We start from the raw sequence: 27,651 nt of genomic DNA, 5'->3' as shown, positions 1-27,651 counted from the left end.
CCCCAGAGGCGGCGCCGAGCTGGTCCAAGGCAGCAGGAGCCTTATTAGATGAATCTGTGAGTCCAGGCACTGGGAAATCCAAAGTTTAAACCTGAGCCTGCAGCTTCGAGGACAGGCATGAGGGGTTGTTTGGAAGTAGAATCACAAGCCACCCACCCAGCCCATCCTCTGAGAGAACCCCAGATGGCAGTCAGCTCCTTAGACCAGTGCTGTCCTCATGATGGGGGCTTCAGGCAGGGGCGCAGCACCCATGGGAACCGAGTGCACCCCACATTCATGGTTCTCAGGGTGTTTAAGTAAAGAATCTCCTGAGTTTAGAGAAATGGCCTGAAAACCTGGGTCTTGCAGGCTGCATTCCAGGAAGAAGCTGCCAGGGCTCCTGGGTTCAACCTGGCTGCGGCAGCACTGCCTTCTCACCAGAGCCCCCAGGCATGGGGGCAGAGAGCAGGGACCCACCACCCTTCCTCATCCTCATCAGCTGAGTTGTTTCTGATTCCTCCCTGGTCCCCAAGAGAGGCCCCCAGGACCCAGAACAACCGCTCCTCCTGGAAGGCCACATGGTGTTTCACACACAGGCTGCGGGTGTGTCCCCACCATCCTGAGAAGTGAAATCTCATTCCTCCCAGCTCCTGGGGGTGGGGGTGGGGGTTGGTGCCAAGTCCACCAGCTCCTGGGGGGGTGTGTATGTCCAAGTCCACCAACACCTGGGGGGGGATCCAAGTCTACCAGCTCCTGGGGGGGTTGCAGCCTGTGCCAGCCCTGCACCCCAAACAGTGTCCACCTGACAGCTCCCCCACCACACACCAGGCAGCAGGAATAGATGGGTCCATCCAGGGCCAGGGGCCAAGGCTGGTCAGGGTGCCACACTCCTGCCACACCAAAGGGTAAAGGCTGGGCCCAGGACCAGGCAGCGCTCTGGACCTCTGTCAAAATGCTAGAGAGACCTGCCCTCCTCCATGAACAATGGAGGGCCAGAGGGCAAAGCCTAGATGGAGTCAGCCTGCCCTGCTCCCCACCTGGACCCCTGGTGGATCCACAGCATCTTGCTGATCCTCCACTGCTCCCCAGCCGGGCCCTGAAGCCCCCCTTTCCCTACGTGCGTAGAGCAGGCAAAGCTCAGAGCCAGCTTGCTGCCCGAGCCTCCTCAGGGCCACGGGGACCTGATCAGTGGTGACATCAAAGGATGCCCTCAGTGACAAGCTAGCAGGACCTGCCTCTGCGGCGACAGCTGACACAAACCAGGTACTCATGGACATCAGCTGATTAGTCTTCCTGACAGTCCTCTTCCCTAAACACTGCAAAACACAACACAAGGGAGAGTCACAGCTTCCCTGCACCGCCAGCAGCAGAGCCCTCTGTGCAGGGATTCCCGTTCCTGGGTGTGTGGGTGTGTGTGTGTGTGGTGTGTATATGCATGTGGTGGGTCTATGTGTGGTGTGCATGTGTGTCTATGTGGTGTCTGTGATTCTATCTGTGTGCATCTGTCTCTGTGTAATGTGTATGTATGTGTGTGTCTGCATGTCTGAATGTGTATGTATTCTGTATGTGTGTTGTGTCTCTCCGTGTGTATGTATGTGTATGTGGTATGTGGGATGTGTGTATGTCTGTGTACATGTGTCTGTGTGTGTGCATGTGGCGTGTGTGTATGTATGTATGTGTCTGTGTGTGGTGTCGTTTGTCTTATGTGGTGTGTACACACGTGTGTTTGTGTGTGCCTGTGTGTAGTATGTGTGTATGTATATATGTGTGAGTGTGTGTGATGTGTGTCTGTGTGTGTGCATGCGTGTGCTGCTAACACTCGGGCTGAGGACACAGCAGAGACTGAGGCCAGAGTGGACCCCTGGCTCTGCAAGAGGAGAAGCCAGGAGTCAGAAGTAGACCTGGGGTCTTGCTGCCTCCACGTTTTCTGACTCCCAACTTGCAGCCCAGGACCATTTCTAATTCCCATGGAAACACCGTGGGAGCAGCACGGAAGCCACTTCCCCCAGAATTGTCACCCACTGCTCAGAAATACGTCAACAACTCGAACACACTAGTGCCGCTTTTGAGCGCCCACTGAAGACAAGCTTCACCGATACAGAGAAGGTTAGCATGGCCCCTGCGCAAGAATGACACACAAATTCGTGAAGCATTCCATATTTTTCACCACTGTCACCATGACTGTCAAGACACTAGTACTGCTGATGGGCAAAGAAGGTGTCCACGGCAGTATGATCAACAAGAAATGCTATGAAATGGCCTCTCACCTGCGGCGTTCCCAGTACTGACCTCGTCTAGCCCTCCCCTCACCACTCCCCCGTGCTTCTGCACCCCTCCGCTCCCCACCACACTCCCCGCCACACACACCATTTTTATTTTGGGGGCCATTACCACACACCTTATTGCTGCCAAAACCACATGGGTTGGGGGCCCATGCTGGATGGACAGACACCTCTGCCCCCAACCCATACCCCTCCTGTGTGTGGTTGGAAAACATTTTTGCTTTTCTGAATAAAAAAGGTTCTACTGCTAAAAAAAAAAAAAAGACAAGCTTTACAAAATCCACGTGACTCCATTCCCTGTGCCCACATCTGCCTTCTGAGGAGGCCCAGAGGAGACCCAAGACCAGAGTGGGAAGCAGGAGCTGCCAGACACCGAGACCCGAGCTCTGACCCCTCGGCGGTCAGCCTGAGTGTCCCGGACACATGGAAGCCCCTGCCCCATCAGAGGGACGAAGCCCCAGGGTCACAGAAAGGAAGGAGCAGCCCCTTCCTGGTCACCATCAACAGTACCAAGGGGCTTGTGGGAGACCACAAGAATAGCAGCGAGCCCAGGAAACTGGGCAGAGCTTGTTCCAGACAAGAGACTGAAAGAGACCGAAACTGAGCTTTAAGAAAAATGACTGGGGAACAAGAAATTAATTCAAGGCCAAAAACAGCCAATATGGGAGGTGGGAGATGGGCTGCGGTGGGGTGGCTGGGGGAGGGCCGCAGCAGGAGCCTCAGAAAAGACCTGATCACCCCTTGGTGACCACTGTCCATGCTGTGGGCCAGCACAGCACACACAAGAACACGGCCACATGGGGAGACCACAGGGAGGCCACGGGCCCTGGGACATGCAGTTCAGGCTGTAACCAGGTTTCTTTCATTTCTCGCCAAAGATGGGATCTAGGGACAGAAGGGGGGCTGCCCCCCAGGGGTGGAGAGGTGATGGCAAAGGAGAACCCCGAAACTGTGCATCAAAATGGAAGGACATGTGGGCTCTCTTGGAAGGTGGCTGCTCCGACATGACAAACCAGGAAGCCACTGGGAAGTCCCTGATGTGACAAACTGGGAAATCATCCACAGCAGGTGCGACAAGGGGGTGTCTGGCAGGAGACGTGGCCCCCAGGTCAGACTGATGAGGGGTGTGGACTGGACCTAGCACTGAGGCCCCTACCTGTGCCCACATGCAAGCATCTGTGTCCACACCTGTGATTACCTGGTGCACCCCCTCCAAGGTCATCCAAGTGTGGGCAGGCGCCGGAATAGAGGGGACCAAGTGCTGCAGGCCCTCTGTCCACACCATCCACGTCCAGCGTGTCCACACCTGTCTACAGAGCACCACGCCCGACCACATCACGTCCACATGGTGTCTGCACCCGCCCACACCCGTCTAAACCCAGCAGGAAGCACTTTTCAAAGGAACAGCAGCTGCCAGCTCAGCCCATGGGCTGCCCGCCTCCTCCCTACTGGCCAGGGATTGCAGAGACTCTGGCTTCAGCCTCCCTCCCGGCGGGAGACCCTCGCAGGCGTTGCAACATCTCCGTGGATCTGCTTCCCCAGACCCACCACAGGGCATCCCGGTGCACTGGGGCTGCGTCTATACCTGGGCCACAGGGCAGTACCTGGAGAGTGGTAGGGCCTTCCCTGACCGTGGGGGCTGGTGCGTCAGAGGCCTGGAAGGTTTAAGATGGTGGAGCTGAGTTTAAAGTCTTGGCTGGGACTGAACTCAGAGCCACCCCCAAACCCTTCCCGACATCTGGGCCTCTCTCCTTTCTGAGCACAGGGCCCAGACCCCCACCCCGTGCCCCACCCCACTGCCATCTGCTCACCTTGAAAACCGCGCCTCCAGCTTTCTCAGATAAACCATCCTCTACTGCTTAAAAATAATTAACTTTAAAAGCTCCCTTTGTACAAAAACAGATCAGCTAAAATCCATGAATAATTTATGCTTGCTCTGTTCACTACCAAGAATATCGCTGTGGAGCTCAGCGAAGTCTCTGTTCTAAATGGACCCAAGGCCTTCAGATCCACAGGACCCTGGTGAGTCTCCACGGCCCCAAAGCTGAGAAGGCGAAGGTGGTCTGCATTCACCAGCAGGTGCTCCCAGGGGGGCCAAAGCGGAGGGAGGCGCCTGCTCTGGGCTCTGTTCCCCCAGGCTGTCCTGAGGTGGGACCCCGCCGCCTGCCCTCCTTCCAGCAGAGCGGCCCACCGGGTGCAGGGCTTCCTTCCTCAACACCAGGTGTACCCGTCACCCCACAGATGGCCCAGAGCCCCGGACTCATTCCATCTCGTTCTGTTATCCCGCGGGGTCGCTTCACGTAGCAAAACATGCTGGGGGTTGAGGGGGGTGTTGCTGATGTGACCAAGCATCTAGGGGTTCTGGACAGACAGGGTAGCCGCCACTGGGCAGACCCCACAGGAGCACAGGGAAGGATGTTCTCATGGGGACAGGCTGACTGACTCATGGGCCCCCAAGTACCTTCTGATTCAAGAGTCCATCCTCCACATGAGCCTTTCTCCTTCATAATGAATTTTTATGCTATAAAAACAGGTGGTAAGAGACATGGAAAATATCAGAAGAACGAAAAGAGAAGGAAAACCGGTCCATCTTCACACTAACATCACAGATGCCCGTCTGTTCTCCACCTGAAGTCAGTTCCTTGGACAACCTTGCTCTGACGTGCCAACCAGTGGGTTCAAGTAGAGAAAGCTGAGCCCAACGTGTACAGCAGTGGGTCAGTTGTTATACACTGACCAGGACAATCAACAAACACACAGGCACACAATCCCATTCTAAAATGGGCAAAGGACCTGAACAGATGTTTCTCCAAAGAAGACATACTGGCAGCCGATGAACACGAGAAAAGATGCTCAACATTACTGACCACTAGGGAAATGCCAACCAAAACCACCATGAGACACCACCTCACACCCAATAGGGTGGCTCCCAGAAAACAAGACCAGAAACCAACTGTTGATGAGAAAGTGAAGAAACTGGAAGCCTGTGCACTGTTGGTAGGAATGTAAATTAGTGTGGCTCCTTCGGAAAACAGTCTGGTGGTTCCTCAAAGAATTAAAAATGGAATTATCCTACAATCCAGCAATTCCAATTGTGTGTATATTCCCAAAAGAACTGAAAGCAGGGACTTGAAAAGGTATTTGTACACCCATGTTCAGAGCAGAGTTATTCACAACAGCCAAAGGATAGAAGCAAACCAAGTGTCCATCAGTGGATGATGGATAAGTGAAATGTGGTCCATCCACACGATGGACGATGATTCAGCCATAAAAAGGAGAGTCTGACACCCACTGCAACACGGGTGAACCTCAAGGACACGGTGCTAAGTGACACAAGCAGACATGAAAGAACAACGTAAGATCGCACTTCCGTAAGGACCTGGAAGGTGGGTGTCAGAGGGGAGGGGTGCGGAGTGTTTAATGGGATAGAATTTCAATTTGGGAAGAGGAAAAAGTTCTGGAGACGGATCATGGTGATGGTTACGTAACTATGTGAGTACATGTTAACTACTGAACTGCATACTTAAAAACGGCTAAAATGGTAAGTTTTATATGAAGCGTATTTTTTTTCTTGTTGTTCAGTCACTTAGTCATGTCTGACTCTTTGCAACCCCATGGACTGCCGCATACCAGGCTCCCCTGTCCTCGACTATCTCCTGGAGTTTGCTCAAACTCATGTCCATTCAGTCACTAATGCCATCCAACCATCTCATCCTCTGTCGTCCCCTTCTTCTGCCCTCAATCTTTCCCAGCATCAGGGTCTTTTCCACTGAGTCAGCTCTTCACATCAGGTGGTCAAAGTATTGGAGCTTCAGCTTTAGCATCAGTCCTTCCAATGTACAGTCAGGGTTGATTTCCTTTAGGATTGACTGCTTTGATCTCCGTGCAGTCCAAGGGACCCCCCAGAGTCTTCTCCAGCACATTTCGAAAGCATCAATTCTTCAGCGCTCAGCCTTCAGTGTGGTTCAACTCTCACACCTCTGCATGACTACTGGAAAAATCATAGCTTTGGCCATATGGACCTTTGTCGGCAAAGTGAGGTCTGTCTCTGATTTTTAATATGCTGTCTAGGTTTGTCATAGCTTTTCTTCCAAGGAGCAAGTGTTTTTTAATTTCATGGCTGCAGTCACCATCCTCAGTGATTTTGAAGCCCAAGAAAATAAAGTCTGTCACTGTTTCCACTTTTTCCCCTTCTATTTGCCATGAAATGATGGGATGCCATGATCATGGGATCAAGTATATTTTCATCACCATTTTTTAAAACAACAAAAAACAAAGGTGGGCTGGATTTGGTGCGTTGGCCATAGTTTTCTAACCCTTTTTTTAAAGTGTGTCCATGTACATTGGCTGGTCTTCAAAAGTGGTCTGTACAAAGTGTATTCAATGATCTGCTTAGATCACAATGTCAAGAAAAACAAAGTTCTGCATATTATACAGAAAACTAAACTAACATGGTGGAAATATCTGGACAGGCTCTCTCTGACACTTCAGCCACGTGAGATCTGAAGAGCAAACCGCATGCTGGACACAGGAAACAAGGTGCAACCCTTCATTCCTACATGTGCGATGGCCTCTCTGGAGAAGTGTCAGAGGTTTCTTCACGACCACATGAGCTCAGGACTCCCCAGTGACCGGGCCCTCCTGTCCGGGAAGGGGCAGATGCAGAGTAGGATGTCACAGCCTCACCACGTCCTCCGGGTGGTGTGATGGACCCTGTGGGGACACTGGGCTTGGGGTCCTGGTTAGCAGGGTCCTCTGTGGTCAGTCACACACCATTCACTATAAATCCTCAGGCATTTTTCTTGTTCCCAATTGGGAGACGACGCCAAGGACAGCTGACCACAAGGATTGCAGACCTGCCAGGCTGTGAGCTTGTGGAGACCCCAGGATTCAATTTCTGCAGGTCCCATTCTGGCCAAATTGCATCCCCCCAAACCCTAATGCTAAGTCCTGACCCCCGGTACCTCAGACCGTGCCCTGATTTGGAAATAGGGTCGCTGCAGATGTCTGAGGTTAGAATGAGGTCACAGGGTGGCCCCTGATCCGAATGACTGGTGGCTTTATAAAATGATTCTAAATGATTAAAATACATTGATGTTCCTGGCCACAGTGATCGCTGGTCTGGGATTCTGCGCCAAGGCAATGACGCGTCGACCAGAGGGGCTGACACAGCGCAGCCCAGGGAACCCTGCCGCCCCCGGGGCCACTGGCAGCTGCTACCCGCCTGCAGCCGAGCTGAAGATGGGGAGGAATTTAACTAACGTGATGCCTCCACAGCACTGTAACCTTAGTAAGCACGTGAGACTAGATTAGAGTTTAAAAGGATCCACTCACTGGGTAGCTCCAGAAAGGGCAATTAAAATTTTTCCTTTTTGTTTTATTGCCTGTTTCAAATTTTCTGCAGTCAACATGTGCTTGTGGTTTCAACCAGAAATGCTGTCTAAATACAAACTGGAAAGTCCTGTCTGTCTGATGTGGCCTTTTTGTCCACTCCTGGTCACCACCGTTCCCCCCAAGATGGCGAGTGAAGATGCTGCAGTGACGGAAGCTTCAGGGAGCGGCACACCATGATCCAGCCCTGGCTGGCTTGAGGCCCTGGCAGGCTGACCCACATAGCAGGGCTGCCAGTCCTCCTGGGCAGCGGGCAGCATGTGCAGCCCATTGCTGACCGGTCCTGGGGTTGGGGGACCTTTGGTGTAAGGAGGGGACATCTTCACAGAAGCCCATCTGATAAATGCCCAGGGAGACTGCACCTGAGATCAAAGCAGGCCAACTCCAACCTCTAGCACAAGAGTCCTGTGTACTGGGGGGAGAGGAAAGACTGTGGGGGGGTGGTCTTCATGGAGAGAAGGACAGTATGGAAGAGGTGGGGAGGGATACGGGGCTGGGAGCGGGTGGGGAGATGGGGGAGATGGGGGTAGGGATGAAGAGGGGCGGGAAGGAGACAGGGATGGGAAGTGGTGGGGAGGGAGATGGGGGTGGGAATGGGAGAGGGGCAGGAAGGAGACAGGGATGGGAGGGTGTGGGGAGGGAGATGGGGTGGAAGGTGGTGGGGAGAGAGACAAGGGTGGAAGGGGGGGCCTGCCCCCCCCCCCGACACAGCTGCCTTTGCAGAGGGAGGTGGGGGCTGGGACAGAGAGGGCCCCCGACCCTGGCGAGATGGAGGTTGGGGGTCATGGGGTGTCATAGCCCAGGGAGAGCCCATTTACAGGCTCTGTCAGGCTGTAGGGGCAGGGTCATCAGGTAAGGGGGCGGAGCCTGGGCCAGGTAGACCTGGAGAGGCTGTGACTGTCCTCAGGTCACATGAGAGGGAAAGAGCAGGATGGAGGTAGTAAAGGCCACAGAGAAATGGAGGGCGCAGAGAAAGCCGCTATTCAGCCATGGCTCTGCCTCAGCAGAACAAAGGACGCCTTCAGGCCACGTGTCCAGGCGGCCAACACGTGACAGTCACCAGGCAGCCAGCCCCTCATGCCGTCCCCACAGCCCACCTGCAGCCCCACCTCGAAGCCAGGGCTCCCCCCACGGCTGCCTGGACACTGCCTCCACCGCTGCCCCCAGGGCCTCCACACCAGGCACGAGCTCCCTGGGGGCACGAGCTCCCTGGAGGCCAGCCGGATGGGATGTGCCTGCCCCATTAGGACACACATCCGTCCTTGGGGGGTCACTTCTCCACACACGGGGGCAGAAAGATGGCACCCCAACCCCCTAAATGCCGGCTTCAGAAGAAAAACCACCTCGGCTTATTCATTTATTCTTCCCACAAGTCTTCTTGATGACATAACACACACACTGCTCAGATACCTTATCATAGCCCTGTGCTAACAATAATAAGAATTTCTGGATGATGAGATAAGACCAAAAAAATGTCCCCTCCCCTCCAAAAACCCCATATTATGCAAGAATAAGGGAATCATTAAAATGCTTTTGAGCAAAGGTCTTACCAGTGGCTCGTAAGTGCAAGGACCACCTGGCATCTCAGTTCCCTGTCAAAGGTACTACCACCACTGCTCTCTGGGAGGCAGGGCTCTGCCCAGCTGTGGGCACGGTCAGCAGGGCTCTGCCCCGCTGTGGGCACGGTCAGCCTGTGACAACACCATGACTCTAAGCTATGAGGCAGCAAACCTGTCTTTTATTCCATTTCTCACAGAACTCTGTTTAAAAGCAGATGAGAAGACAAAAGAGTTCTCAGGCTCTGCTGTACAACATGGGAATATGGTTAACACCCCTGAACCACACATTAAAAGTGGTTAGGATGCCCTGTTAGAACGACCAAAACCCAGAACACAACGGCACCAAATGCTGGTGAGGACTGGAGCAACAGAAACTCTTCTGTGGCCGCTGATGGGGATGCAGATGGTGCAGCCACTTGGGAAGACAGTTCAGAGTTTTCTTATGAAACTACACACAGTCTTACCAGACAAGCCAGCAGCCACACTCCTTGGTGTTTACCCAAAGGAGCTGAAGACCATGTCTGTACAAAAACGTGCCCATAGATGTTTACAACAGCTTTTATTTATATCCGTCAAAACTCAGAAGCAATGAAGGTACCTTTCAGTGGGTGATGGACAAATAAACTGTTATAGACAGACAATGGAAATATTACCCAGCTAAAAAGAAATGAGCCAGGTTTCCCTGGTGGTGTAGTAGTAAAGAATCCACCTGCTAATGCAGGAGATGTTGGTTCAAGCCCTGGTCCAGGAAAATCCCACATGCCACAGAGCAACTAAGCCGGTGCACCGTAGCTACTGAGTCTGTGCTCTAGAGTCTGACAGTGGCAACTACTAAGCCCATGCTCCACAACAAAGAGAAGCCTGTGCACCACGATTAGAGAGCAGTCCCTGCTTGCCGCAACGAGAGAAGGCCCATGTGCAGCAATGAAGACCCAGGGCAGCCAAAATAAAAATAATTTTTTTTTAAAAAGGAAATGAGCCATCAAGTCATGAAAAGACATGGAGGAAACTTAAATGCATACGACTAAGTGAAAGATGCCAATCTGAAAAGGCTACATACTGTATAATTCCAACATAAAACAATCTGGAAAAGGCAAAATGCTGGAGACAGTAAAAGATGAGTGGTTGCCGCGGGCGGGGTGACCAGGGGGATCACAGAGGGCTTTCAGGGCAGTGAAATACTGTGTGTGATACAACAATGGTGGGTACATATCACTGTACATTTGTCCAAACACACAGAACGCATAACACCGAGAGTGACCCCCAGTGTAAACTGTGGGATCTGGGAGATGTAACAAGGTACCCTCTGGTCGGGGTGTCGATAATGCACAGGCTGTGTGTGTGGTGGGGCATGTATGGGAACTCTCTGTATCTTTCTTTCAATTTTGCTGCGAACCTAAACTTGTCCTAGAAAATAAAACCTTAATTTTAAAAGAGAATCCTAAGCAGGGTTGAGACAGTGATTTTTATGTCCTGTGTTAAGTGGCAATGGCTGATTGAAGAAGATGTATGAGGGACGAGGGGGCCGTGGAGGGTCGTGGATGCTCCAGAGTTGGCTGGTCCCAGCTGCTCTGCAGGACAGAGACCGGCACCTCCATCCCAGCTCTGACGCATCATCACTTTGTGGGCACAAGCCTCCAGCAGGGCCAGGGGCTGCTGGTGCTTCTGTGTGACTCACTGTGCTTCACACACTTACAGAAATACTGAGTCAAGTCACACACTGCAAGCATCTCTAAAAACTGCAATGTGGATGAAGGTAACACAAAATTCATGCAGTGTGCATCTATGAGGACCTGGACAGCAAAATGGTAAATGCATGATTATCATCTCAAAGAATATTTAAGATGAGTCACTACATGAGAAAATTTGAAATATTCTGAAGTCTTACAAGTCAAAAATGAAAGAAACTGAGGTTTTTCCAAAATTAGAAAATAATCCTAAAAATAGACGTGACATTTCCAATAATAACTTTTTTTTTATGGGTTCTTTTTGGTCTTTTAGCTCCAGCATGCAAACTCTTCCTTATGTGGGATCTAGTTCCCTGACCAGGGATTGAACCCGGCCCCCTGAATTGGGAGTGTGGAGTCTTAGCCACTGGACACCAGGGAAGTCCCTCCAATAGTAGTTTGTGGGGGTGAAAAAAATTTTTTTTCTAAATGGCCCCAAAGTCAACTTTTGTCAACTATACAACAGGAAAGTGAAAGTCGTGTCTCTTTGTGACCCCACGGACTGTAGCTTGCCAGGCCCTCCTCCAGGTCTCCCCAACCCAGGGATGGAACCCAGGTTTCCCGCACTGCAGGCAGATTCTTCCACCGTCTGAGCCACCAGGGAAGCCCAAGAATACTGGAGTGGGTCAATCCCTTCTCCAGTGGATCTTCTGACCCAGTAATCGAACCAGGGTCTCCCGCATTGTAGGCGGATTCTTTACTGTCTGAGCCACAAGGGAAACCCTATACATGGGAAAGACCAAGGTAATTATCTTTGAGGTTTCTCTATAGGAAACATTGCAAAACTGTCATTTGAGAAGAAAATTAAAGAAATGCATTATAGGATCATGCCAAGCAGATATTTAATGATGAGTGTAATTAAGGTGATTTTTTAAGATTTTGGGATGCTGTTCGTATTTTAAAAGTTATCATTTAGCTTTACTTCTCATGCTAAATACAAGTGCACATACATGTGTAAAAGCAGACAAGTGCAGAAAGTACAAGCAAACATGTGCACGTGTACCAGGCTACTCTTCATGCAGCAGAAAAGGGTGAACAAAACACACATTTCCTCCCTGGAGAAGGAAAAGGCAGCCCACTCCAGTATTCCTGCTTGGAGAATCCATGGACAGAGGAGCCTGGAGGGCTACAGTCCATGGGGTCTAAAGAGTCAGACACGACTTAGTGACTAAACCACCACCACCACAACACACACACACACACACACACACACACACACACCCCTATTTTTCCAAAAAGAAACACAGGAAGAATAAGCACAAAAGATGAATGAAATTGGCTGCACATGGGCTGAAGGTACATGACTAGGAATCTTTGTGCAGAGTTTTTATTTTTGATTCAATTCATGTAATATCACAGAATTCCTCAATAAACAAACAAAGATGGGGACATACCCTAAAAGTGAGTGCAGACAGAAATAAATAAACCCAGCTGACCACTGCATTGACAACACCCAGGGGGCCATGGGGCTCAGGTGACCCCCCAGGAGCCACACTTGAACTGAACCCATGTCAGGGTAGCAGAGTCCAAGGACCAAGGATGCAAGGGAGCCATGTTGGCACGTAGGCAGGGCACACGTATCCTGATGCAGTGGACTGGGACTGAGGAGCCCAGGAGGCCTGGAGCAGGCGTCTGGAGCCAGGGCAGCTCCAGTCTAGGTGGGAGCTCGAGGGTCAGAGCATAAGCCTAGGCCCCACTCCTGGGTGTGAGGGGTACACAGAGCCCAGACCTGCCTCCAAAAGTCCCCTCCACCCCAAGGAGGCCAGGTCCCCTGAGCAGCTCCAGGCTGGACGAGGACCGTGCCTGCTAGTCCCAGAAACAACTGTGCCAGAAAGTGGGGACCCCCTTAAATGCTGGGGGAACGTGCCCCACGCTGGCAGAAACCACTTCTGCAGGCCCTGCCAGCCAAATGCAGCAAATTGGAGCCTCAAAAGGAATGATGAAAATGAATTTTAATAAACTCACGATTCAGAAAAATCCCAGTCCACATGGATATAATGCTGGTTTTAAACAAGAAGGCAACAGGGGACAGCTCTTCCTTACAGCACAAAATGCCAACTAACACTGGTAAGGGCTTCCCTGGTGGCTCAGCAATAAAAAATCTGCCTGTCAATGCAGAAGACACGGGTTCGATCCCTGGGTCAGGAAAGATCCCCTGGAGGAGGAAATGGCAACCCACTCCAGTATTCTTGCCTGGGAAATCCCATGAACAGAGAAGCCTGGGAGCTATACAGTCCATGGGCTTGCGAAAGAGTAGAACACACTGAGCCACTAAACACCACCACCAGGAAAAGGAGTGACGGCAAGAGAAACTGGCTATGTGAGTGCCCCAACAATAACAACCCTCCCACAGAGGCCCACACCATGTGCAGCACACACCCTCAGCCTCCATCCCAGACCTCTCCTCATGCCATGGACCTGGGACACCGGTGCTAGAAGCAGGACCACGGAGTGGGTGGCACCGGCTTGGAAAGGCTGCTCCAGACAACAAAGGATTTGGAAAAAGTGTGATAAACAGCACAGTGTGGCAAGAGGAGGAGGAGTACATGGTCCACACGGTCTGTTCTGAGACTCAGTGCTTTCAGGAGAGCAACACGTGGAACGCTAACCTGGGAACGGGGTGTTTAAAGCTGGTCTCTGCAGTGTGACAACCCTCACCACGGCTTCAATCAGTCCTGTCACCGTGCAGGCGCTCTGCCCCTGCCCACGTCCTCAGGGCTGCTCCAGGGAGCCACCCACCACTAGGCTCGCCCATCGACTGTGAACAGCAATAGGTATGGCTCTGAAGAGGGCAGCCTGGGGAAGTGGCATTTCTGAGCTGTGGGGATCAACCAGCTGGGACCCAGTGTCCGAGTCGCCCTCTGACCTTCTCTGATGACTGTGCATCTCCTGCCTGCAGTCAGGTCACCGGGCAGCTCGAGGTCAGCCGCAGCAGCAGCATTTACACCAGGGAAATGGGCAGGAGCGACATCGGAGAGCAAGCTTACACGTTCCAAGTGCTCAGCCACCTCCAGTGCAAAACAGTCACTGATGCTTAGTCAGCTACCCCCAGAGTCTTCTGCAAACTCACCTCACACCAGCCGAGGGACACACAGCACCAGTGGAAAGGTGCCCCTGCCTGGCTGATCCTGGATGACTGCTCGGCAGCCCCAGCTCCCCACCCACTCAGGGTTCCCTCCCCAGACAACACCAGAGATGGAGGTGGGGGAGGCAACCAGGGTTGAAGGGAGCCACATGCAGCCACTCCAGCTCAGGCCGGTCAGGAGAGCAGCCAGAATATGCCTGGGCTCTCCCGGGGCAGCACTGCAGTGTCTGACCTGGGGACTCGCCTGGAGCTGTGATGGCCAGATCAGCCTGTCACCACCACCACTTAACAGGAGGACGGGTGGCAGAGAACTGACCGTGCTCCCTGGGAAAACCCCATGTCCACGGCCGTAGCTGTGCTGCCCTCCACACCCTCTAGCCCTGGCCACCTCTCCCGGATGATAGGACTGAAGGGAAGTCTGTGTCCCTGCCCGTGGGGGTCGGAGAGCCCCCTGCCTTGCCCCGCCATGGGGGATCCAGGCCTACCACCCACCACTGAGCACCCAGCATCACCCTACTGGCCAGGGTCTGGCCCTTTTGCTCCCCAGGCCCATCACAAGCTCCCAGTGGCCAAAGTTGGAATAATGTGGACAAGAAACAAAATACGAGCATGAAATTACCATCTGAGAGTCCAGACCAACATAAAGAAGGAAATGGCGTGACATCAAACACCTCAAGTAGAAAAGTCCAGATAATCCACGTGGATACCCCCTCCCCTCACGGTGGGCTGGGCTGGCTACCTTCCTCAGAAAACAGGGTGAGAAGGGGAAAGAGGGACTCTACAAGGGGACCCCTGGCAGAGACACCTCAGCCAGGGGTGCAAGGCCACGTCACCTGGTGACGTGAGCACGGGTGAGAGAGCAGTGCCCTGGCGCAATGTGATGAGCAGGGTGGTGGTCCTGTGGTTCCTCTGGAGGCCCTGCCATGGTCTAAGCATGAGAAAAACATCAGACAAAGCCCAGCAGCAGGGCACCTGACGGACATCCAGCCAGACCTCCTTCACAGGCCAAGGTCACAGAAACAAGGGGGTCTGGGGCCTGTCGCAGCCAGAGGAGCCTGAGCACACATGACGACTGACACCACATGGGGGCCTGGGTGGGAAATGAGGACACCGGGTGAGGTGGGACAGGAGCCCATGGAAACGGGCCAACACGGGATCAGCGGCCATGACTGGCACACACACTGGCGGTGCTGCGGGACCACCCCGACCCGCCCTAAACCCAAGCCTGCTCTGAAACATGGTGTCTATCAACCCACACACAGAGCTGGGCTGGGAAGAGCCACAATGTCCCCAGCCGTGGGGCTCCCCTGCTCACCCTCACCTCTCTGGCAGCACCAGTCCTTGTCCCATGGGCACTTGGGCCCAAGGACACACTGATTCCCAACATCCACACCCACCCACGTTCACCCATGACGGCCTGACCAGCCAAGGTTCTTCTGCACAGTTTTAACCATCTATTAATAGAAGGTGTCCAGGCAAACAGCAGTAGGAACACAGTCACTTACTATGTTCCCTCCAAGACCACAGTCAAAGGAAAAGAAACACCGATAAACCCATCACAGCAAAGAGGAGGTGGGTGATGACACCATGTGGAATCCCGGAAGGCAGCCCCCCAACTGTGGTCACAGGAGACGAGACAGGGAGGAGCCCCTGAGGCCTGACTCGGAGACTCCTAGACTCTAAGGAGAAGACCCCCATCCTCACCTGGGCAGCAGATAGAATGAGGGCCTGACCCAGGGGGATGGTGGCAGCCTGTTCACACAGTATGAGACCCCAGCCTTCTGGGAGTAGCCCAGTGGGGATACCAAACTGGCCATCCCTATGGGCTGGTGATCATGGGTCACAGGGGCCGATGGAAACCTCCCAGCAAAATAAGCTGCGAAAAAGAACCTGGGTGGACATGGAACCATGGGAAGGGATGAAGAACATGTTTAGAATGAAGACACCAGCTCCTCTTTCACCTACCCCTCTCTGCTCAGGTAGCTATGGGTGCCAGTGTCTCATTCATGAACTAGGTCCTCGAAGTAGCGGGGACTTGAGCTCACAATCACATTCCATTTAAGAGGGTCTGAGTGGGAGCCAAACTCTTAGCAGAGAGCCTAGACTTGGACCCAGCCTGCAGAAGATGAATCCCAGCTCTGCCAGGCACAGCTGTGTGATTTGGGAAAATGATCTGACCTCTCTGTGCCTTGGGTGGCATTCTCTCCACAGAACACAGACAACAGCAGCAGGTGCCCAGAGAGGATCATGAGGACTAAAGCGTTCATGTGTGTGAAGCCTTAAAGCCATCAAAGTGCTCAGTGACTCACTGCGTACGACGGTGCCTCTCGCCACAATTAATAACCTCAAAGCAACACTATGATCGTCCAGCTCTGAAACAAGGGCAGAACAGTCTATTCCAGGAATAAACCTTCAGAGAACAAAACAGAACTCTTAAAAAATAAGGATAAGACAACACACTTAATAGATGGTTTGCACGAGAAAAATTAAAGGTATCACCTAGAAAATAAAACAGAAGTGGAAAACAGAAAATCATAGAACCAGTCCAAGAGTTCCAACAAACCACTGGTGGGCATTCTAGAAAAGGGTACCAGAGGGGAGTGAACCGTCAAAGGAATAACTGAACAGAAGTGTCCCACCAGGAATGCCTGGAGTGTCCATGCTGAAAGTTCCAGCACAGGAAACAAAACACCTCTCATCAAGTCACATTGTCATGAAACTTGAGGATATAGGAGATGAAAGATCCTAGAAACCTTCAGCAGAAAAAAAATCCCACAACAATAAAACTGGCCTCTGACTTCATGATCAGACCAGAAACCAGTGGGCCATGGTCAGTCCCTTCAATGTGCCAATGGGGGCGATTCTAACATAGGCTTCCATACCCAGCTAAACTATCACCAAATGTTCTACTCAGGTAAACGCACATCCACTCCAGGTCTCAAAAGACTTACTCTCCTTTCCCTCCAGACCCCTTTCTCAGAACGTATCTGGAGAACATCTTAACCGGAGACCAGGCCAAGAAAGAGGACAGGGGGCAAGGCCCAGAAAGGTCAGGTCATTTTCCCAAATCACAGGATGGAGGATGGACCAGGGATGAAAGAGGCAGATAAAGCAGAGCAGTGGGAGATCCAGGGATGAAAGCAAAGAGAGGTCCTGGGTATGCTGTGTGAGGCCTGGGGGTGCTCAGGAGTGCTGCCAATGTACTGTGAGAAGATTGTGGGAATATTTCAGGCAGGACTTCTAGAAAATTCTAAGGAAGAAAATCAAGACAAGTATCAACAGCAAGAGAAACTACAAGCTGTGCAAGACAGGAAATATGACGCTGGTGGTTCTTAAACATTTACTTGTGCATTAAGTTGTTGTTTAGTCACTAAATTATGTCTATCTCTTTTGCAATGCTGTGGACTGTAGCCTGCCAGGCTCCTCTGTCACTGGGATTTCCCAGGCAAGAATACCGGAGTGGGTTTCCAAATCCGTCTGCAGGGGATCTTCCTGACCCAGGGATTGAACCTGTATTTCCTGCATTGGCAGGCAAGTTCTTTACCACTGAGCCACCAGGGAAGCCCCATGAATAATCTACGTGAATGTTTACATCATCCACAAGACATAAACAGTCAGTGACTAAACAACCCCACTAGGGGCAGAGGGAAGGAGTGCTGCACTGCCACGTCCAGAGACATAACAGAACAAGTAACACCTCTGACGGAAATGCAAGATTCAGAAATGCAGAAACATGTGCCAAGGGTAGGGGAGAGGCAGTGATACCAGTTTTCTCTCTTTAAGCCACATGGACTATTCAGCACCTTAAAATAGAAATACATAAAACTCAAATTTAAATTCAAGATGTGAAAACAATGTATCACGCAAACCGTACACATGAGCACGTCCCGACCAGGACGAGATGTCCACCCTGTTTGACATGACCTCGTTCCAGCCTCCTGACAATCCCATGTCAAAGAAAAAGAAACCAAGGCACAGGGCAGGAGGGCCACGGGGCAGGTGACCAGGGCAGCCCTGGGGTGCTGACTGCAGTTCCCCTCAGGGTGCCCACACACAAGAGACACTCCTTGCTGCTGCAAATCAACTCTTCAACTTCCCGCAGAAAGCACATGAAAAAGAGCAACCTTTAAAAAGACCACACACATAACTACCAAATTAAACAGTAAAACACAAATTCAGGGTCCCCCCAGCCCCAGCATCCTGTGCACAATCTCTTGTTCACCCCATAAACCATCACAGAGTAAAATGAAGATGAAGCAGCCTCCATTGCCATCAGATCACAGCCTCTGAGATAATCTCCAAGAAGGCTGGTTAGTTGTCAACCTGGATCCTCACCCCTCCTGATCGGGGGCCTCTTGGAGGAAACGGAGACTTGCAGGCTCGTGGTTCAGCAACTGGGGCTGGGGATGAGGGGGTGTGGAATCTGACTGGGCCCAGGCAGAATGAACAAGGTGGCCTACTCCACATTTTAGGGTGATCCTAAAAATAAACCACCATGTCCACATGCATGGTGGGGATTATGCAGTGCCACCTCCTGAGTGAAAGATAACAGCCATGATTTGGGGACCAAAACAACTCGAAAGCTGGATGAGTAGCTGGTTCAGGTGGCTGATCTTAGACAAAGCTGTTCCTGCCCTTTGCACAGAACAGCCAGCTTTTATGGTCAGAGAGCCTGCCTGGTGCCCCACCCCCACCCCAACATGAAACACACATCTGACTCTCCTGGAGCTGTGGCCCCAAGTGCTACTTGCCCCCCAGAAGCAGAGGCCCAGCGGCACGAGGCATCTACTAAGGGAGGGGCCTGACCTACCGGCCCCTCACCCCAAACGTGCCATTCCCAAGATCTAGGCAAGGAAATACAGAAAGGAACTGATCTCTGTTCTTGGCTGTAGACACAGTGACACGACACCTGGAAGGAGGGTCTGTCCTCCAAGGACTGGCGTCACCAGGCCCTGGCTCCAAGGGCAGCACTTAGGACAGTCCCCTCACCCTGGGCCGCCCCACAGCAGCAGGAGACAGGTGCCCCCGGGCCTTAGGATGCTCAGTGGGGCTTGGGGCCTGAGCCAGGCACCTGCCAGCTGGAGCACTGAGAAGGACAGGCCTCACGACGGACGGACTGCTGTAGGCCCCGCTTCATTCTAGGGCATAGACACATCCCCCAAACTCACTGCACAAATGTGAAAAGGGACAAGACAGGAAGATGGGGATCTTCTGAAGCAGGCTGTCTCTGTGGGGCCCCAGGCCAGCACCCAGGGAGGGGGCCTGAGGGTGGCATCTGCCCAGGAGGGCTCCTCGCTGCTCCGTGTGACCGACTGAACAGCAGGCAGCCTGGAGGTGAAGTCAGGTAGGTTACACAGCTCACGCTCCTTACGTAAGTGTCAGCGGCTCTCAACTTTGTGAAGGCGGTCTATCGGTGGCTGACGCAGTGGAGACAGGAGTGGGGAAGCCACACAGATGGGACCAGGACACGGATACAGGTGGGCCCCACTACAACCCCACCTGGCAGTGCCAACACAGACAGGATGGCTACGGTTCTGGCGGGCTCACTCCTCCAACCGGTCCCCCATTCATGGCTTTGACTAGACCCAGCCGAGGCACTGGGCCCCAAGGCCACGTCCTGAGCTCCCGGGCAGCCTGCCTGTACCAAGGGTCCCACCAGCCCTGCACAGGCGGCGCGTGATCACATGAACGGGAACAGGCCGAGACGGCCCGGAGAAACTATGACACAGCTAATTTCTGCTCCGTGGCCACACACATGCGAGCAACTCCCGCTCCATCTCCCCTGCCATGCACCCCTCCAGTGCATCCCAAATTCTATGATTTATCCAAAACAAACGAGTCACCCCCACACCCTGGACTGGCAGCAGAGCGGCCAGTATTTCAAGGGTCCTGCTTCTGGGGGAGGGGCGGCCCAGCACTGTCCACATGGGGGGAACCTGCTCCCCGCCAGCCTGGTGGGGGGCTGCCTCCTGCTGTTTTTGTTTTTTACAAAAACATCTTGCAAAATGGACGTCAGAAGAGCACCCACATCCCCCTGTCCCCACTAGCAACTCGCAGCCCCAGCATCCGCGTGTACCTCCCACCATGTCAGGATGAAGAAGCCGAGACCCAGCCGCACTCGCTGCCAACAGCCCAGGGCCGGGTGGAAGAGCCACACTGACACGACCCGCTGTCCACGGGACTGCCAGGGCCGCGGGAGCGCAGCCGCTCTGTGGACAGGGCTCGGGGCGGGGAAACAGGTGCCGGCCACGGCCAGCTTGGGCGGCCCCATCTCAGTAGCTGCCCACACTCGGGTGGCAGCGATGCGGAGCAGGCAACGCACATGCACACTTGCGCCCAGGCCCTCCGCGGAGGAGCCCAGCAGCAGGACTCCCAGGAGCGAGCGAGCAGGGCCCCCGGGCCAGGGTGTCGGATGAAAACGAGGCTGCTCCAGAGCCAACCAGCCGCCAGGCCTCGGGCACACACCGTCCATCTCAGGGGCACCTTTCCTCCCCCGCCCCCGCATCAGCCGCATCCCTCGCTGGGCAGGCTCTCTTGGGGCTTGTTTTTCTAAAACCTGTCACCCCTCAGTGCTGCTCCCCCCGCGGCTCAGCTTGGAGCTGCAGCAGCCACATCCCTGCCCGGGCCAGTGGCACCAGCACGCCCATGTCTGGAGCATCCATGCAGTGGGGAGGCTGTGTCCGGACACAACCACTGCCTGCACGCCGCCGGGCGATGCACGTTACTCACCGGGCTTTCTTCTCCTGCCTCCTCGGCAGATTCTTTATGCTCTATGGAGCGGTGGGCGTGAAAGAAGGCATCCTCCTTCCGTGAACGCGCGGACGCTGCCCTCTGCTCCCCGTGGGCCCTGACAATAGGCGGAGGGGTTCACACACCAGGGCAGATGGATATTTAAAGGAAGGCTGGCCGGCCCGACCCCCGCCTCTCACATCCCTGCCTCCTCATGTCTCCAGGCCCGGGTGGTACCCGGCTCCCCGGGGAAGCTGGAGCCGGCAGCTGAGGCACCGACTAAAACATGGCCTGGATGCCGAGGAGCTGACGTCACGGGAGCACAGCGTCTCTGCGTGGAGACGGACCTCAGGAGCCGGGGCAGCAGCTCGGCCTCTGAGCCTCCCAGAAGCGGCGTCTGTGGGGAACAGACCCAATGGGGCCCCAGCCTGTCGCACGCCAGGCTCGCTGGCCGAGTGACAGTAGCCCCGGATTGTGGGTGACCTCTGACCTGGATCTGCAGAGGCCAAGAATGGGTCCAACACAAATGCTCACAGGTCCCAAGCTCCCGGGTGCCATAGCTGGGAGGAGGGGAAGAGGGAGGCCTGGTTCTGGTCAGTGAGGTGAACGGGACCAGGGTCGGGAGGTGTCGGGGGGTTCTGCTGCTCTGAGGGGTGGGGGTGGGGGGAGCAGGAAGGGCAGAGATGAGGGAACCAAGGTCCCAGAGAGACGAGTACTGGGGTGACCAGCCTGGAGTCACACCCACTCCAGCCTAAGGCAAGAGGTGGGCCCCAGCAGGTGGCCTTTGTGCCGGCTATGGCCAGAGCAGACCTCAGGGCCCCGACAGTCACTCTGGGCTCCCCCACGTGACATCTGGTCCTTGCCAGCTTCTCCTTCCAATTCCAAAATCACGAGGGGACTCAGCCGACCTCCCTGGACCCCCAGAAGCCTATGCCGACCCTGCCTAGACCCCCAACTACCTGTGCTGACCTGGGCAGCCAGGCTCCACGCTGGGAGCCCAAGAGGTCTGCGAAGCTTCTCCCCCTAACCTCCAGGCAACACCAGGGCTGGGAAGGGGAGCAACCCTTCTTCAATGGGTTCTAGGCAGGTGACCAGCTCAGGAGTCTACACTTCTCTGTGTTCTCAGCACAGAATCTGACCAAAGCTCTGGGTTCAAAACCCAGCTCCTTCCCTCACTCTGGCCTAAAGTCACCTGGGAGAGTTGAGTCGTCAGGTGATGGCGTCTGAAACTCACGTGACTTCGGAAGAACTAGTGGAATAGAAGGTCCCCAGAAGACACAAGAAACTGTCCACTGATGACACCTCATGGGGGCACAGCCCTGTTCCCCATTCACCCCCCGTTTCTGCATGGTGGCCAATTTCACACGACATGGCACATGAGGGCCCAACATATTCACTACTGGACCTCTACTGGAAAGGTCTGCATCACCCTCAGGCTATCAAACCACAAAATCACAGACCCACCACCTCTACTGGGGGCTTCAGTGGGAAACGCATCTACCCTGAGTCCAACAGGCAAACCCAAGTAAGGTGAGCTGGACATCAGTCACCACCTTTCAGCACAATCTCCTCCAGTCATTCCAAACGTGCAGCTTTGCAGAGCTCTAGAAAACCCAGGCTGAAGTGGGGGGACTGTTCATTTTAATGGCAGTCTATTTTAGATAGAAAAGTAGCTTTTCTAGGTTACAGATAACTTGAGACAAAGCTGAATGAAACTGGATTTTTAATAAAGCAATACACACACATATAAATACCAGGAAATAACAAGCGTCCGTTACCTTGGAAGGATTCAGTGGTAACTAGTCCAGCCCTGCCAGCTTGACCCCCCACCCTGAGTGCCCCATGAGCCCCCCACTCAGGCTGGGTCTGGCTCTTGTCCTCTCATCTGAGGATGCTGGGTGGCCTTGAGCAGACGACGACAGGGCAACTTGCTCCCCCTGACCCACCAGCGGGGGCAGGGGAGGCAGAGAGCTGACCTCACCAGGCACCAGCCCGTTCTCGGAGCCCTTCTAGCTCTCTTATCGCTCACATGGCATCCGTGGGGGTGGTCACTCCAGACCCTTTCCACAGCAGGGGAAGCTGAGGCACAGAAAGCCACCCCCGCCTACCCAGAGCCAGGGTCTGGCCCTAGCAGCACAGAAGCACCCCCTTTTGTGGTCTCACAAACAAGCCTGAGTCCACAGAACTGCCCCTGCTTGCCTGGGTGGGTTGTGGACATGGGAGGCGCACCTCAGCACAGCCTCTCCTGCACAGCTCTGCTCCTGGGTGGGTATCCAGCATGACTGGGAAGCACACAAAGCTTCAGAGCCAATGAAGAGACAGACAGCAGTTCTGGGCCCACCGGGCGGGGATGTGAGGGAGAGGGGTGGGCCCCAGCACAAGCTCCATCCTCCTCCACAGCCCCTGGCAAGGCCACCCCTTCCTCTGCACCCCACTATGGCTCCTGCGGCCCAAGGCTGACCCCACTAGCCCCCACCTGGCGCCACTCCACGGTCACCACTCCTCTGGGCTTCTGGAGGAACCTGTCCAGGTGAGCCGAAGTGAATGTACCTTCAGCTCCCCCTCCAGAGGCTGACTGGCATGTACCTTCTTTAACACCTTGGGTTGTGAAAGCTTCCTTGTGGCTGGAGTAGAAAAGGGAATGGCTTGGGGCCCAGATGCAGGGACAGCAGGGGCAAGCCTGTCACCTCCCCACCCTCACTGATGAGGGGCTAGAGGGCTTCAAAAGCTCCAAAGGCCAGGACTCCTGACAGGCCAGAAAGCCCAGCTCAGTCCTGGGCCACAGGGGCTGGCAGGGGCACAGCTGCGGGCAAAGCCATGTATCAAACAGCCCCTGACCCCCTCAGACTGCACCTCCAGACCAGAGGGGTAGGGCTGGACAGGGTCCTGGCTCCTCAGGGTCTGACCAGGTACAGTCTCCTTGCCCTGGGCACCAGTCCCACAGGTCAGCCACCCAGGTGACAAGCAGGGTCCTCTGCAGGGCTGCCTGCCTCCAGGGAGCAGGCTGGAGAGGGGCCGTCCTACACCAGCCAGTCCACCCGCCATCCAGGGACACCTCCTCACTTGAGCGCACGGACAGGGTGGGGCCAAGGACACGAAGCACTCAGGGTGCCAGTGCCTGGTTCCCATGGCCTCGAGGGACACCCCTGGCATTAAGACAGGCTGCCGCGCCACACACCCCCAGGTTCAGCTTTTCTCTGAGACCATTAAGGACTGAGAAGCCTTCCTTTCTGTACCCCTTCCCAGGGGGTCACCTGAGCGCTAGCAGTGTCCATGGCTAGCTCCATGTGACAGGGCCTCTGGCACGACTCCTCCTCCAGGAAGCCTTCCTGGGGCCAATGCTCACCACCCACAGGGAAATCCTGAAGTTGACAGAAAGGGCTTCTTTACTACATCTATTCTGCTTTGTAAGTGCTCCCAGCTGTCCTTCAAGACACACTGAATGACCACTCCCTCCACAGAGGTGTTAGCACTCACAACCATGTCTGATTCACAGCCCCATGACCCCGTTTTATGGATAACAGTGGGTCCGTCATCTGCTCACTGGTGGAGCCCTTGGCTGCCACCTGGGCACTTGCCTGATTCCCAGCCGTACACATGCAGCCCATACCTACACCAAGGGAGGCCACTCCACCCCACCCCTAGGCTGGAGTCAGGTCCCTAGAAAGAGCTGGCAGAAGTGGCCGATGGGGCTCCAGTCACATTGTGGGGAGTGTGGCTGGATGTGAAGGACACCGGCCATCAGAGGGGCCAAGGGGGCAGCGGGCAGCAGGACCCCAGTGTCCTTGGAAGCAGGGCCTGCTCCCTGCTGGAGGACCCACAGTCTGTGCACAAGTGACTAGCACAGGCAATGAGAAAATGTTAAACAGATCTGACCGTACTTAACACAAAAATCAAACATGAACGTCTCCATGTGAACAGAGGCAGGATGACGGACACAACAGAGGAGCCCCCCCACCCACCAGCACAGGACGGACAATGCACAGAGGGGCTGACATAAGCCTGCTGGGGACCATGAGGTCACAAAGCCCCTCTGTGCTGCAGCCACCCCTGCCCAGAGCCAGCAGGTGGCCCCCTCAGGCCCCTGCACTGCCACGTCATTCCTGGGCTCCAACAAGCCACCCAGAGCCACCACTGGCCAGGGGTTCTGCCTGGCCCAGGGATGTCACCAGCAAGCTCACCTCTCCCCACAAAGACCCAGCCCACCAACCACTAAGACCCCCTTATCCTGTCAGGCGCCCAACCCAAAAGCCCTAGAAACGTGCTTCCACTTGGTGGCGGGGAGCCACCAAGCCCCTAGCTGCCACACCAGGGAGCATGGCTCTCTGGCTGAGCCACTGGCCTGTTCACCTCCATTGCCTATAGCCCCCAGGCAACACGGGGCTCTATTCACCCAGGAACTGGACGGGAGCCAGACCCCTTTAAAGTGGGCACCTCATGGGCTCTGCTGACAGTTTATTCTTATGATGCTTCTACACACACAGACTCGAAAAATTCTTTGTGCTGTGGCCAGAACAAAATTACCAATTCAGTGTTTCAAAAACCTATAATCTCTGCATGAATGTCCACAACACCCGAGATGCAGAAACAACCCAAATGTCCATCAGTGAGTGAATGGATACATAAGATATAACAAAACACCCAGCGGAATACTACTCAGCCATAAGAAGCAGTGACAGTGCAGTCAGACAGGAAACAAACGATGAGACCAAGGGCTTGAACAACACAACAAGCCAAGGAGACGTGGTGGACACACACACACAGAACCACCCCCAAGAGCAGCACACATGTCCTCGGGTACACAGGGACATCTCCAGAACAGACCATGTCAGGCCACACAGTAAGTCTCAATCAAATTTTAAAGGACAGATATCATACAAACTATCTTCTCTGACCACAGCAGAATCAAGTTAGAAATTAACAACAGGAAAAAAACCTGGAAAAATCACAAATGTGTGGAAATTAAACAACACATTCAAACAACCAGTGGATCAAAGAAGAAATTACAAGGGAAGTAAGAAAATACTCAAACAAAAACAAAGCATACCAAAACCCAAAGGATACAGAGAAAGCAAAGCTAAGTGGGAAACTGACAGCTATAAACCCTTTCTTTTAAAAGCAAGAAAGATCTTAAATCAACAGTCTAACTATACACCTTAAGATCCGAAACTTTGTTGTTGTTCAGTGGCTAAGTTGTGTCTGACTCTTTGCAACCACATAGACTGCAGCGTGCCAGGCTTCCCTGTCCTTCACCATCTCCCAGTTAGCAGAAGGAAATAATAAAGATCAGAGCAGAGATAAAAGAGAATAGAAAAACAAAGGAAAATCAGTGAAACCATTTTTGCTGAAAAGATCAACAAAACATCACCTTTCAGCTAGATGGAAAAAAAGTGAAAGTGAAGTCGTGTCTGACTCTTTGCGACCCGGTGGACTGTAGCCCACCAGGCTCCTCTGTCCACGGGATTCTCCAGGCAAGAATACTGGAGTGGGTTGCCATTTCCTTCTCCAGGGGATCTTCCTGAGCCAGGGATCAAACCCAGGTCTCCCGTATTGCAGGCAGATGCTTTAGCCTCTGAGCCACCTGGGAAGCCCACACAATGGAAGTGCAGGCTTAACCAGTGATGCCCCAGAAAAAAGAAAGGCTCAAATTACTAAAATCAGAAATGAAAATGGGAACATTACTCATGATTTCACAGAAATAAAAAGGATTGTAAGGGAGCACTGTAAACAATTGTATACCAACAAACTGGATAACTGAGATGAAATGCACAAATTCTGTGTTTCCTAGAAACACAGGACCTACCAAGATTAAATCATTAAGAAACAGACAATCTGAATAGACCTGTAACCAGTTAGGTTAGTTGCCGGGCCGACTCATTGGAAAAGACCCTGATGCTGAGAAAGATTGAGGGTAGGAAGAGAAGCGGGTGACAGAGGATGAGATGGTTAGATGCCATCATTGACTCAGTGGACAGGAGGAGTTTGAGCAAACTCCAGGAGACTGAAGGAAAAGGAAGCTTGAATAAGTCCTGAATACTCAGGACTTATTTCCTGTAGGACTGACTGGTTTGATCTCCTTGCAGTCCAAGGGCCTCTCAAGAGTCTTCACTACAGTTGACAAGCATCAACTGTGCTGCAGTCCATGGGGTTACAAAGAGCTGGACACAACTGGAGCAACTGAATAAGAACAAATAACTAGTAAGGTGAATCAGTAATTTAAAAATAATAATAATCTCCTGACAAAGGACAGTCCTGGACCTGAGAGCTACGCTGGTGAATTCTGCCAAACATTTAAAGAAGAACTAACACCAATCTTCCTTTTCCAAAAAACTTAAGAGCAAGGAACACTTCCTAACTTATTCCAGAAGGTGGATTTACCCTAATGCTAGAGTCGGACAAAGACACTACAAGAAAAAGAAGACCAAGGACCAACATGCCTTATGAAAAATCCTCAACAAAATACTAGCAAACCAAACCCAGCAGCATATTAAAAGAACTATACACCATGACCAAGTCAGATTTATTCCTGGAATAAAAAGATGAACAATCAATGCGACAAACCACATTAATAGAACAAAGGGAAAAAAATGATAATTTCAATTGATGCAGAAAAGGCACTTGACAAGCTGAAAATCCTTTCATGATAAAAATATTCAACAAACTAGGCACAGCAGGTACCTGATCTGGTTTTTACTCATACTACCAATTCTGACACCATCTACCTGCAGGCAGTGGCAGACCCCATACATTAAGGGCTCAGTTCTACAAGACTGCCCTCCAACCCAACTGCAGACACCAACTGCCAGTCCAGGCTGATGCCTGGGCTTCTGACCCACAGGATCAGTTCAATTCAGTCGCTCAGTTGTGTCCAACTCTTTGCAACCCTATGGACTGCAGCA

General features: G+C 53.3%; 1 protein-coding gene and 1 non-coding gene across 4 annotated transcripts in view; one reads left to right on the top strand and one right to left on the bottom strand.

The window, feature by feature from the left end:
* PRKCZ (protein kinase C zeta) overlaps positions 1–27,651 on the bottom strand; it is a 101,557-nt gene that overhangs the window by 61,077 nt on the left and 12,829 nt on the right. Inside the window, exon 1 of one of the 3 annotated variants that reach the window (XM_044942873.2) lies at positions 20,753–21,068. The exons of 1 other annotated variant lie outside the window; for it this stretch is intronic. Coding sequence is in view for 1 of the 2 variants with exons in the window: in XM_006044656.4 (XP_006044718.1) it covers positions 20,100–20,109 (10 nt within the window). In the remaining variant the exon portion in view is untranslated. Of the gene's footprint in view, positions 1–20,099; positions 20,125–20,752; positions 21,069–27,651 lie in introns of those variants that run through there. One more of the 3 variants, XM_006044656.4, reaches the window with a different exon arrangement.
* On the top strand, positions 2,038–2,143 carry LOC112585375. Its single transcript, XR_003109840.1, has one exon. It is a non-coding gene; the product is annotated as a U6 spliceosomal RNA (small nuclear RNA).

The sequence above is a fragment of the Bubalus bubalis genome, chromosome 5 (assembly GCF_019923935.1).
Source record: "Bubalus bubalis isolate 160015118507 breed Murrah chromosome 5, NDDB_SH_1, whole genome shotgun sequence".
Taxonomy (NCBI): Eukaryota; Metazoa; Chordata; class Mammalia; order Artiodactyla; family Bovidae; genus Bubalus; species Bubalus bubalis.
Note: the sequence above shows the minus strand (reverse complement) of the source record. Positions and strands in the feature narration are given on the sequence as shown.